Source organism: Alligator mississippiensis, chromosome 5, assembly GCF_030867095.1.
Source record: "Alligator mississippiensis isolate rAllMis1 chromosome 5, rAllMis1, whole genome shotgun sequence".
Lineage (NCBI taxonomy): Eukaryota > Metazoa > Chordata > Crocodylia > Alligatoridae > Alligator > Alligator mississippiensis.
In genome coordinates this window covers 153,900,730-153,914,607 of record NC_081828.1, presented here as the reverse complement: position 1 = coordinate 153,914,607, position 13,878 = coordinate 153,900,730, and the positions used below count along the sequence as shown (strand labels likewise).

General features: G+C 43.3%; 1 protein-coding gene across 2 annotated transcripts in view; it reads left to right on the top strand.

Annotated features, from left to right (window-relative positions):
- The window catches only part of PLEKHA8 (pleckstrin homology domain containing A8), a 45,988-nt gene that overhangs the window by 17,829 nt on the left and 14,281 nt on the right, over positions 1-13,878 (top strand). For both annotated transcript variants that reach the window (XM_014603125.3, XM_059728881.1), the window contains 8 exons: positions 675-833; positions 1,696-1,736; positions 2,432-2,589; positions 5,211-5,349; positions 5,869-5,954; positions 7,923-7,981; positions 10,673-10,803; positions 11,493-11,563. In XM_014603125.3, coding sequence (XP_014458611.1) covers positions 675-833; positions 1,696-1,736; positions 2,432-2,589; positions 5,211-5,349; positions 5,869-5,954; positions 7,923-7,981; positions 10,673-10,803; positions 11,493-11,563 — 844 coding nt within the window. The remainder of the gene's footprint in view (positions 1-674; positions 834-1,695; positions 1,737-2,431; positions 2,590-5,210; positions 5,350-5,868; positions 5,955-7,922; positions 7,982-10,672; positions 10,804-11,492; positions 11,564-13,878) is intronic.

Here is a 13,878-nt window from a genome sequence, read left to right as displayed (position 1 = left end):
TAGGTCTGTTTGTGTAGTATAGTAGTGGTGGATATTGCCTGGCCATGATTAGCCTGCTTTCCTGGTTAAATTAAATTCTTTCAATTTGTTGTGGAAAAACTGGCCTCCCCAGACCTTGCAACTGAAGGGGTTAACTTAAGAGCCGTTCACCATCGTAACATATTTTTTAGTTCCATCTAAAAATGGTGATTTACACAAAGAATGGGGTTTTGTTCTGCACACTGTTCAATTGCAGTGACTTGGGTTAACATATTTGTACCCAAAATGATCCTAACTCACGTCGGCTCTGTGTTATGCATTTCACTTGTCAGGTTTTTATTCCTTCATCATGGTTATCCTCTAGTTGTGCTAATATTGAACACACTAGGGCAGGTAGTTAACATACTTAACTATGGGGACATGTCAGGCAAATGTTGCTGTTGAAATACTACATATTCAGATTCGTAGGGCAAGAGGTTGATGGCAGCAGAATGTTTTTAGATAATGAAACCCCATTAGTGTTTGCTGTCATTGCTCTGAGCAGAAGTACTACTTTAAGTTCTTCAAAAATACTGGGCTTCCTTTGATTAAAGAAATGTGGCTGCTGTGGTGGTAGATTTTATAAAGGTCAAACTTTCTGAAATAGTGGTTTTTTTAAGGGAAATAAAGAGATTTTCAATCTGGCTATTTCACAGAATGGAATCGATATGAGAGCACTGTTGAAATCAACATGTAACACCTTCCTGAAGACTCTTGAAGAATGTATGCAGATTGCAAATGCAGCCTTCACTTCTGAGTTACTACATCGCACTCCACCAGGATCTCCACATTTGACAGTTCCCAAATCAAACAAGGTAAGCTTGTGCAGTCTCAGCTGCCAGACTCGGGTCTAAAAGCAAAATGTCCTTCCTGCAACAAAGTAATTGTGGAAGTGCAGAGTTAGGGATTTTAGCCTTGGATTTGGCTCATGACTATCCACAAGTAAAGTCCTGGTGCAGGTGAAATGAGGATTGCAGGTGAAATAAGACCCTTTTTAAAGGTTATCTCAGTGACCAATCACTTGCGTTCAGTGGTTGGATAGAATTTTTAATCAGTAATACCCCAAAATGGATCCACTCTCATATATCCATGTCCCAAGAAAATATAACTGTATGTCAGGCTCACCTGCTATGGAAGTCCAGTATGAATTTTTTAAAATGACCTCATCACCATGTGTGGAGTTCTGAATCCACAGAAAAAATGTTAAAATCTGGAGCAATAATCCTGATTAACAGCAGATGCGGGTGCAGGCAGGAACGGATGTGTTGCTATTCAGCTGAAGTGCGCAAGGTTTATTTTATAGCGTATACCCAGTAGGATGATTTCCTTTTTCCATAACCCAGCCTTTCACTGGGCTCTCTTGAAATGGTGGATTTGTTTGTCCATCATCTCTCACATCACTGCGCTGGTTAGGTTTGTGGAGATGAGCAACATATTGGCCAAGGGATTAACTTCTCCCTCAGTATTTATTAGTTAGCTTTTTAGATCTGTCTGCAAGAGGAAGGCCAGATATTTTTCAGGCTATGACTCCAGTATGCATTTTGCTGGACTGTTTTTATAGGCCCCATTTCAGTGAAACAGGTGAGCACTTGTTCAGCTTTCTTTTAATGCGCTGTGAAGTTTGTGAAACCCAAAATGTTGCTTTGCTTTAAAGGGTAATTTTTTTCTGTCTTATAGGTGAAACATTCTGTTACCTCTAGCTGCACCACAACAGAAAGGTACATTATAACTTTGCGCTTTGCACTACAGCTTTTTTAAAGAATTGCATAGTCTTTTTGGTTATGTCTGCCTCTTTCATTTCATCTTACTGCCCTGCTTATATCTGCTGTTTACAATATCAAACTAGTGATGCAAATGATGCATCTTAAAATGAAGATAGCAAATAGCATTCTTTCATCTGGCTCACATTTTTCCCAATTTTCTTCTGTTGGCTACTTATTGGAGACCTCACCACAACTTCTCTTAAAGACTTCTGATACACAGAACAAAGTAGGCATCATGCTTATCTCTTTAATCCTCTCTTCCCTATCTTTGCCTTCCACTTCCACGTGCTAGCAGTGTGATTCCTGTGGAACAGATCTGGGTGAGAAAAAACCAGAAACAATATCATTAATGCCATAGCCAGGGAACTCTTGTCTTAGCCACTTTCTCTTCATTTAACTCTACTTTTAAACCAGCTTGCGTGATCCCTGTCCCTTTTTAATAATATACATTTTTCTTTATCTTTACTATTCTGCAGGCTTCAGTCAGTTCATTTTAGACAAATATTTCCCTCACAGCAATCTTTAACAGCCTACAGTCTGATTTCATTTTCTCATATTGCTGTGTGCAGTTATGCATGAAGAAACTTGTCCAAGCCAAGTAATATATTTTACACATTGGTTTGAATTTGTACTTTATTTAATCCCTACAGACAGATAGAACTGAACAGCTGTGAAAATGGCTCCTTAAAGACAGAAGCTAATCACCATGAACATGCCCTGATTAAAAATCTGATGCCCTTACACACAAAAACCGATGGAGGAAACTGTGATATTTCAGATGAAGACCGTGTAGAAAATATTTTGACAGGTAAATGTATATGGAATCTCCATCTTTAAATGTTTTCAAGAGCAAGTTAGGCAGATACTTGACTAGGATGGCTTAGTTGGGGGCAGTCTTGTCCTGAGCAGGAGGCTGGATTAAATGACTTTCTGAGGTCCCTACCACACCTACCATTCTGATCTATACTTTTCCTTTCTAAGGCCTGTGAGTATCTCTCTTTCCAGAAGGAGCTGAGCATGTTAGAACAAGATAACCACAGTTTAGTTTACATCACACCCTTGTTGGTAGCCTTAATAAAGAGATCAAGAATTGAATGGTTACCAAGACTAAAGCGCTCCCTTGAGCTGCGTATAACTCTTTCAGAGGCAGGATAGACATGAGAGGCAGTGCAGTCTGGCAAAGCTTTTGTTCTTTAGACACACATTTTATAGACATTTTCATCTCCCCAAAGCCTTTTCAACATCTTTTCAAATATCAAGAGCCAGCATGTTAGAAGCATAGGACAGCTCAGTGTGTTTTTATAGTTTCATTTTTAAGTTATTTCAGACATTGAATAAAACCTAGGACAATATTGCATAATGTGGGTGAGAAAAGGCTGTACAAAAGGAGAATTGTAAATCAGTGATGGATTCTATCTCTTACTCTGAAGTGTTCACTATTTAGAAGCAATTATATTTGATTTCTCATTTTGTTGACTGGACTAGGGTTTCCCTTAGAATACATTTATGCAAGAGGATGTATACCAAGAGGTACTCAGCTTATGGAGTTATGCTGTGTCCGTCACAAATATTTAAGTAACACTCTTGCTTGCTAGAATTTCCTTTGCTCTCTCCTGTTCGCCTTCAGTTTATTTTGAACCCAGTCTGTACACTTTCTCTGGATTTAGTTTCCATTAACCTAGAAACTATTAGCTGTGCAACAGATTGGAGCTGAAACCTTTTTCCTTGGGATTGGCTACTCTTGCAGTTCCTATGGCAGGACTGCTAAGCCCTACCATCTTTTTTTTCCATAACGCCATAAACATTTTATTAGTAGGGTCAATACCTTCTACATCGGGGTGGGTATTGTAGGCAAATGCTGTCAGCATGTCTTCAGTTTTTCAAGCGACAAGGGAAAAAGACTTAAGTACAGAATGTGGTGGTATTTCACAAACAGACATCTCTTTTGTTGTATTCCTTTGGTGTTCTTCCAGCTTGTGTCGCTAACTAGTCCAGTTTGTGACTGGCATTGGCTAGCACTTGCGTAAAACCCCGGGAGTAGAGGTCAGTAGAGCTATGCATTCTGACTACAGTACAGTCGCGTCATACGTGCATTTAACTTGTGCAAATTCAACTTTACGCGGGAGGCGGCGAGGCTTCAGTTTGCGGTGGCGGCAGGAGGTTTTGGCAGCGTGGTGGTGGCCCAGCGACACGCAGCCATCCCTCTACCACCCCGCGCTGCCACTGGCCGCACAGCTCCAAGCGCAACTCTGTGGCAGCGGCAGGAGGTTTTGGAGGCAGAGGCAGTTGCCGCTAGTCAGATTGCTGGCGATTTGAATATGTGTGATTTTCGCCTTACACGGTGACCTCAGAACCTAACCCCTGTGTAAGTTGCGACACGCCTGAAATTTTTTTCAATACAACATTGTATAGGGTTAGATGAAATGAATGGCAAATAGTATTCAAATCAGATGACTGATATAACTTAGCAGCTGAGATGTCCTTAGAGTGAGGTGTCCACACATTTTTCACTCTATATGCACACACATCCAGCACATTCAAGTTGGAGAGTTTTCACTAATAGTGCCTATCAAGGAAATGCATTCTTTTGAGCTCTCATGCCTCTCAAGTCACCTTATGACTCCATCAGTTCTGAGATAAGTAAGTGTTTCTGTCCAGTCCTCCTGTATACTGTCTGAAGGGTGATGATACACACCAGTAGAACAGCAGGAGCCGTGGAAACAACCTGTAACTTATACTGTCTTTCTGCAGCACATAGTTAGAAGGCCACCTCTTCTACTACATGGCAGCAGCATCTGTATTCAGATAAGCAGTCTATTAGACTGCTTTATTGAGAACAGCAAACCAATCAGCCTCTAACTTCCTTGTCCTTCCCCTCTTGGAGACACTATTCCACTTCCTTGGTGCTTGGAAATCATTACAACAGACCAACGACTAGATTACACAGTAGGGTATGGCAGCATTTCTCAAACTTGGTGCCCCCCTACTTCACCCACGATTCCCCCAGCATTGCTTCTCCACCACTGATTCCTGCTGCTGCCATTTTCACCCACCACTGATTGCTGCTGTTTTCAGACATATACAATTGCCCAGAGAATTAAGTGGTTGTTTTACCTGTAGTTCTCTGAGATGTTGGACAAGTTTAGTCCATAATCCACCCTTCTTCCCATCTTTGGAGTCCAGTACTACCATGAGCCCCAAGGCATAGGGTTAAGAGAGGGCCAAAGTGGCACTGCCTTATCGTGTTTCTGTTGGAGACTTGAAGAAACGCAGGGTACATGTGCCAACAGGTACTGCTAGTGACAGCTTTTTCAAGTAGAATGAGCTGGCCTTGTAGACCCCTAGAATGGACAAGACACAAGCAGTGCATCTGAAAGAACAACAGTTGAAGCAAAACTAACTATTTTTTCCATTCCTTTTAAATATAAGGTGATGTTAAAGAAGATGGTGAAGACAAGTTGCTGCCCACAGAGAATAACAGTGTTAATGAGTCGCTACAGCAAGAAACTGGTTGGGAAGAGGAGAAAGAAGAAGATTTTCCTACCTTCTTTAGTGTCATGAGTAATAGGTAATGCAGTCCCATAATAATGCAGGTCATAATATACTTTTGTACTAGTGATGGTTGGAGTAGGGCAGTCTAGTAGGTGAGCCCTGTCATTTAAATGCAACTTCATGTGGATTTTTTTTCTCTCTCCATTCCTATTTAAAATAGAACTGTTTTTTCTTTGCAAGAATATCTGGCAGCAATAATTGAACTCTAAGAAATTAGCCATTAATTATGATAAGGGGAAATCTTTATCCCAATAGAGAGACCAGTTTATCACAGATAGGTTGCAACCTGGAAGACAACTGTAATTAAACTACCATTCTGATCAAAGACCTTTATTTATATTTGCAGTCTACTGGGCGGTATTCACCAATAGCTTAAGCTGGCAGTGAAGTAAATGGAACTTGTTTATGCCATTGACTCAATAAGTGTATAATTTGCTTCATTCGTATGAAGCAGATATGCAATGTAATTTCTCTCAAATTGCATGAATGGCAATATTTAAAGTAGTGATATCTTTGTTTGTAATGTTATCTCTAGGTTTAGTGATATTGAACTTCAAGAGGATGATGGCATACCCACAGAGGAATTTCTGCAATCATGTTATGCAATAGTGCCAGTCTTGGGTGAGCAGTTACTTGCTTTTGTTGTGGCAAGTGCATCCATTTAAGCCATGAATGGTCTTTGCCTGGTGGCCTAATAATGGTTGAAGTCATGCTTAGGCTCATTAGGCACCTATACGCTTGCCCCCAATGCCTGTTTTGATACGTTCTAATTAGAGCACGTTGAAGCTGACTTGATTAGCTCCAACAGCCTCGACGCCATGTGTATTCAGCATCCCCACACTTCAAAATGGTGGTGGGGGCACTTTAGCTAAAGCTTATCAAATGGGCTTTAGTTAAAGCAGCTCTGCTGCCATTTTGAAGCTCAGGATGCTGAATACATGAACTGTTATAGGTGGTTTGACTATAGCAGCTTCCGAGAGCCACTCTACTTAAAGCCTCCCTGCTCTCCCCCCCACCCCTCACAAACCCCAGAGAACATATGAAGACACACATTAAGAGAATTCACTTCTTTACTCAGTTAATATCATATAAATATTGTTGAAAAAGACACCTTAATTGACTCATGTGTGTATGTAGAAGTCTGTTCTATATAATTGCTGCTCTCTTCTCATCCTGGACTGATCACAAATGTACTTTGCTCACTGAATAAGTATCAGGATTTATAGGAGAGGAACTAACAGTCGTCTTCTTCAGCACAACAGGAGTGTGTGGAATGTCATGGAAATTCAACAAAACCACTACTGTCCTTTTTTTTTGCATACCTTAACTATTAGATCCTCTTAGCTGCCCAACTCTAACTTTGGCCATTCCATGGACATCTTCCGCATGGCACGCAAAAGTGCCACAACAGACATAGCCTCTGCACTTCATCAGCAATGTGAGGTCCCTCTGTACTGTCTACCCCAAACAGCAGAGCTGTAGTATGTGGGCTACATTTTGGCTCTGGAGTTTTAGTCCTGTTCTAAAAGAAAAAGATTTACCCCTTCTTATGGGTTTGGCTTTTTAATTTTGTTTGTGGGTGTGATCACTTGTGCCTTGCGTGCTGCCTGGCCCGTCGGGTGTGTAGCCCCTCCCCTCCCCTTGACTCTCCTGCCATGACTTTGATGTTAAACTATCAAGAGAGGGGGGTTTCAGTGGAGATCTTCCCGGCAGTCCCTCCCGATAGACGGCAGTACTCACAATTGCTTGGTGCGATGTTCCACGGGGCTCTACCTCCCCTACACCCCGTCCACTCGCCAACTGGGTGAATATCCGTAAACGGTGATTTTCGGCCCTGTAGGATGGCCCAGGGCCTGCCTTCCCTGGTCTCTTTTGCTTTTCCCCCTTCTCAGGGTTTTTTTTTTTCTCAGAAGAAATATTTCCCTGAGGAGGAGAGGGCTGCGGAGCTGCCTCCTTTACCGCTGCCTCTTCTAGGGGGCTCAGATGCCTCCTTTGCCCTGCTGCCTGCAGAGAACTCCAAGGCTTCCTCTGGCTCCTCTACCACGGGGAGCTGGAGGGCTTCCCCTGCTCTGCCTCCTGCAGGGGGCTCAAAGGTTTCCCTTGAGCTGCCTGCAGGAGCCGCGCAGCTGTGTTGCTCCCTTCCCACGCTGGAGCCGCAGCACGCCTAGTGTGCTGCCTGCCAGCGCGCTCTCTCTCCAGCTTTCCCCCCGCCCTAGTTCTGGCGGGGCTTTTAAACTTTCCCGCAGTGGCCAATATGGCCGCCAGGATTGGTTTGGCTGTTTCCCGTGCTGGAAACAGCTGATTAAACAGCCGGCATAATGCTGGTTTGTGCGGCTGTGGCCACGGTCCCCGCTCCTGCTCCAGCTGCCCTGCGGGAGGTAAGTTATCCCTGCCGGGGGTCTGTTTCTGAGGTATGGGGCCCGTGGGGGTTACCCTCTCCCCTTTGGGAGCCTGTGGTGGTGCCTCGCCGCCACAGTGGGGGGAAGAGGGGGTTCCATTCAGAAAAGCTGTTGGAGAACAAAGAAATGGATGTTGCAGAGATACGGCACTAGAAAATGGAAAAACTGGTTTGTTTCCTTTTTCTTCTAGACAAACTTGGACCAACAGTCTTTGCTCCTGTTAAAATGGATTTTGTCGGTAATATCAAGGTAATAGTGATTTCTAGCACTGATTTGTAAACAAAATGGAACAGAACTTTGCTGTTCTCCTTAAGATTAAACAGCCCAAATGGGTAAATATAACTACCAGTGTCTTTGGGCGCAGGCATTCAACCAAACGGAAGCAATTTGTGTACAAGGGAAGCAAGAATGTGGTATGCTTGAAGGATATAGAAGTAGATAAGGCACTTTGATTATGTAGGAATTTGTTGGGAAAGTTTGTATTAGGAGGTTTTGTAATATCAACCTAACACTGCTGTCTGCCAGGTCAGAATGCTGAAACGAATGTAAATTCTGTTCTAAAAGCACGCACTATCTTTTTTCCACACTGTCATTTTTTTTCCATCTATCCAGACTTTAAATTCGAAGAGATTCTCAGATATACAGCATTTTAGATAGTGTAGTTTAACAGTCTGTGCATATGACCTTGGATTTGGATGCATCTCACAATTATTGTGGAGTAAGTTGCCCTCCATTTTGCTTGGTCGTTAGGAGCGGACACATGATCCACTGTCCCAGTAGATACTGTGACAGTGCCTGGGCAAGAGAACTGGTGTCCTTTGAGCAAATGGCTACGTGTATAGTTGCTCCTTGCTTATGTAGGGGTAACTTTTTAAAATCTGGAATGTAGTGACCTATGCTGATATAAGGATGTGTGTTGTCTGCTCCAGTTTTACTAAGGAATAAAATCCAATTTATAGTTAATGTTGTGTGTCCATGTGCTCTGATTCTGAACTGAAAGGATTTTAAGGTATACAATCAAGCAGTAGCTACTTAACCTTTGTTCATCGTATAGGCTAAAAATAAACATCCTTCTTTAAGCAGAAGCCAGCTAAACCATTAAGGACCAGATTCCTCAGATGGTACACCAATAGTGACTTACACCAGCTGGGAATCTGGCTCTGAATTTTTCTTTGATTCAGAGCTTTGAGAGGTTTTTAAGTGCTTAAAAAGATAAACTTTTAATGGGGAACAGCATGTAGTTGTTGACTAGTATGATACCAAGTAAGTAGTTTTTTTATTTACCCAGTGATTCTGTGTTGACGTCTTCCAAAAGGGTATTCTTTGGTGTGTAGCTCCTACCTAGGTTTATTTCAATAGGAGACGTAATAATTTAAATAGCCTTTATTTTTTTTTCATCCCACCTTCAGTTTCCCTACTACATGATATTGTAATATCTGCTAGCACTGAGCTAATGCATAAATCTTACAAGTTATAAAAACCAAGGAGTGGGAAAGATAGAACTGAGTGAAAGTAACTCCTATTTCTGATTCAAAATGAGAGCTTATTCAGACTGTTTCGACCTCTGTTTTTGAAAAGGGTGTTGTCTGAAATGAGCATCTTTATGAAAATAACGTCAATTTAAGTGTTGTGATGACTTCTAATACAGCAAGGGTGCTCAACCTGTGGCCCATGGAGTCTTGTCATCCAACCCACAAGACTCCCCACAAGTGCAAACATTTGGCAGTGTTTATTGCTCTTCCCCTGCTGCCAAATTTCTAGACCTGTGGGAAGCCCTCTGAATGGATGGCACGGCCTTGCACGATGATCAGATGAAGTGGGATCCAAGTGGCATGGTATTGGATGCGGGCAGTGATCCTGCAGGTCTACCCTTGAACAAGTGCCATGCCATTCATCGGGCCCACAGAGCCAAAAGGTTGAGTACCTCTGTAGTAGAGAATCTGCTGCACCAGCTGCTGTCAGTATTATGTTGCTTTTCTTTTGGGTGGAGGTTCTGAGCAGGGGGCCCTGCCTGAAAATCAAGTTAATCATAGATTCATAGATGCTAGGGTTGGAAGGGACCTCAACAGATCATCGATTCCAAACCCCTGCATAGGCAGGAAAGAGTGCTGGGGTCAGATGACCCCAGCCAGATGCCTATCCAGCCTTCTCTTAAAGACCCCCAAGGTAGGGGAGAGCACCACCTCCCTTGGAAGCCCATTCCAAATTTTGGCCACCCTTACCATGAAGAGTTTTTTCCTGATATCCAGCCTAAATCTGCTCTTTGTCAGTTTGTGACCATTGTTCCTTGTTACCCCAAGAGGTGCTCTGGTGAACAGAGCATCTCCGATCTCTTGCTGCGTCCCCCTAATGAATTTGTAGGTGGCCACAAGATCACCTCTCAGCCTTCTCTTGTGGAGGCTGAAGAGGTCCAGGTCCCTCAGTCTCTCCTCATAGGGCTTGTCCTGTAAGCCCCTAACCATACAACCCTCCTGGACCCTCTCGAGTCTATCAACATCCTTCTTGAAGTACAGCATCCAAAACTGGATGCAGTACTCCAACTGTGGTCTGACCAATGCCACATAGAGGGGAAGTATCACCTCCTTACGCCTGTTTGTCATGCACCTGCTGATGCATAATGAAGTACAGTTAGCTTTGCTGAATATGTGTGGTTAGATTTGCTGATGAGGGGGGAAATAGGGAAAATAGATAGGACTGCTTTACGGCCTGTTGCTGCCACTCCTTATTTAAGTGCTAGGTGGCTGTTAAGGCCCACCCATTTCTTTCCTTCAAATGTGGCATCTGTATCCCCATGTATATTACAAGTAATTGTTATGGGAACCATAATTTTTGCTATTTATGAGAGGCCTGGCAAATGGTCTATTTATTTGAGACAGAATTTTTTGTCTTTATAAAATGTAAAAAAAAAAATGGTATAAATTCTGTTGCATTTTTCTTCAGAAAATAAATCAGAAATATATAACCAACAAAGAAGAGTTCAACACTCTGCAGAAGATAATATTCCACGAAGTGAGTGCTGAGGTAGCACAAATAAGAAACTCTGCTACAGAAGCCCTCTTGTGGCTGAAAAGGTAAATGCCTAACCTTTAATTTAATTTTAAGAAGTAACCAAGATCACTTCACCAGTGCTGCCTGAATGTAGGAAGCAGTTCTTGCAAGCTTATTTGCCACCCACGTTAGTCCAAACTTGGGTTTAGATTTCCATGCCATGCAAATAATTTAAGCGCACTCTTTCTGCTAGCCAAGTGACAAAATAATCATGCTTGACTATTCGTGTTGGCCCTCGAGTCAATGATGGGACTAAGCTACAACACACAATCTGTCTTGCATGAGTGGCTGGTGCCTCCTCAATCTGGGGGGGCCACCCGCACAACGGTGGCGGCCTTGTCAGGGAGAGCACCAGCCCTACTGACAGCATCAGTGTCGGCCGTCAGGGGTGGCACCTCCTACCAGTTGCGTATGCTATCTTGCAGTACAGCTTGTTTAGGACAGCCCTTATGAGGGATTGAAAGGGAGACAGGATTTTAACAAAGCCATCTCACTATATACATTGCTACTTACATTGAGTTTTGTCTTATGAGTAGGCCAAAAAAGAGCCTTCATCTTGTGTTGTCTCTGTGGAGTTCAGTAAGCCACTAACATGGCAACTGTATTCATACTTGTTGCTAAAATGTCTTAGAACTATGTTCTTATGTTATGCAGCCTCAAAAATTACTTTTTGAAATAAAAATGAAATGCATTTTTGATTCCTTCCTGACAGAGGCTTAAAGTTTTTGAAGGGGTTTTTGACAGAAGTAAAGAATGGTGAAAAGAATATTCAAACAGCTCTGAGTAAGTGCCAATTGCTTTGTTTTTTTTAATATATAATTGAGCTTTTTTTTCAATTTTAATATTACTGTTCCTGTTCAACTCCAACCTATAACTTCTCTGAAACCCATAATCTCATTGAAAATGTATCTTTAGAGAGAGCTGCATTATTGGCAGCCCATCTTTCTGTAGTTGAAGGATAAGAATGAGCATAGTTAGCATGTGCTTTACGCAGAAGGCAGATCCTTGTCTAACAAAGAAGAGTATGCCACCATTTCATTTTCTTCTGCCGTTATTGGTAGGGTAATAAGGATGTTTACATACCACAAACATTACACATCTAATATAATATTGGAATTTGGGGGACACCGCATTTCTGCATATATGTTCTTGCATTTATTTTAATAAAAAGTAATAATATATTCAATACCACGTTAATAGTTTAGCTTGTTTAGAATCAGTTTCTTCCAAACCATTCTGGGAATGGTTGGGAAAAAATAAAGTCACCAATCCACATAGGAAATTTATAGTAATACCTTATGCTTTTCTAGCTTGTAGCTGGAAGAGGCTATGACCACAATTCATCAGTTAAATAAGTATCCTTCCTTCAAGCTGAGCACCCTCCTCTGCTGGCCATCTTGATCAACATGTTTGTACTATTCACCCTCAGTTTCTGCAACTACATTTTATCTAAAAACGAAGCCTCATGATATAAAGAAAGCTATAACTGGCCAAAAATGTATTAGCTAGTCTACAATGCTTTGCTGTCTGCACCCAGTTGATGCAGACTCATATTCATAATTCCTGTTATTCAGAGTCTTTCATCTGGATTGGTTGTGTCAGTCTGAGAGATCACCCCTCTTTTTGCAACCAGAACCTCCCAAGACAGCTAAAAACTTGAAACTGTTGATTAGCAGATCATGAACATGGAGAGAGAGAACCTTCCTAGAATTCACTGTGTCAGAATTGTAACCATAGGCTGCCTTGCATTTGGAACTAAATACAGATCCTATCTTGGATTTAACTGTCCTTTAATTAGCTCTTATTGTGCACACAAAATATATCCCAATACTATATTGTTCTGATCATAAGATGACTCCACTTGTAAGTCAACCCACATTCTTGGCTGCAATTTTAGAAAAAATGACTTGTATTCAGAGAAAAAGTTATGACTACAGATAAAGCTCTTGAACTGCTGTTGGCCTTCCAAATCCCACAGGAGAATCAAATAACTAAGAAAAGGACCCAAAGGGTTAAACTCAGTAAAATGCTAAAAAAAAAATTTAACTGAAAAAAATCTGACTAGCTAATTTTTAGAGGTGCACTGATACATCAATCCAATATTGCATCACCACCGATATAAAGAAAATTGTCTGTATTAGAAATTGGCCTGATATGGCTGATAATTTGGCTAATAAATGGCCTGTGCATGCGTAGCCACAATGCAACACATAGGCGGTGAGGGGCACAGCCTGGCAGCTTAGAGCATTGCCCAGCTGGTAAGTTTGCTGTGGTGGAAGGGGAGGGAGGAGGGAAGGGGCATGGGGGGGTGCGTAGATCAACCCCCCCCCCCCTCCCCTGCAGTGAGTGAGGGAGTGGGGCTGGGACAGGGGCTGGGTGAATTGGTGCCCAGCTGGAGCTGAGGAGCTGCGGGACAGAGCCGTGGCTCATTTGTGGGGGCTGGGGCGGCTCCCACCACTCGCCTGGCGGCTTCCACTGCTTCTCCCACTACTCATCAGGGAGAGCATGGTGGGGGCCATGTGTCCCTGGATTTGTGTGGGGTGGGTGGGGCTGGGGCTGTGCTAGGCTGCACTTGAGGTGGGCAGGAGTGGGGCCAATGGGGGGGCTACGGTGAATTTTGGGGTGGCTGCAGCCCCCCGCATAGTCCTACTCCCAGCGCCACTGCTGCCTGCCCCAAGAGCAGCCCAGCGCAGTCCTGGCACCACCTGCCCCACCTCACCCCACAGAGATCCAGGGTACCCCCCCCACATCCATGCCCTCCCAGACGAGTGGCAGGAGCAGCGATGGGAGTCGGTGGACAAACAGGTGAGCACCGGACGAACTGCCAGACAAGCAGCTCCCAGACGAGTGACATGCAGTGGCGGGAGCTGCTCCCCCTTCCGTGCCCCCCAGACAAGCCACAGCTCTGTCTCATGCCTGCCTTGCCCCAGCTGGGCAGCGCCTACCCCTTCCCCAGCTTCAGCCCCACTCCTTCCTCACCACAGGGGCCTTGATCTGCCCCCCATGCTCCTTTCCTCCCCCTTTCCCTTCCACCACAACAGACTTACCACTTGGACACTGCTCTTCAAGCTGTGGGGCTGGTATCAGAAATTGGATTG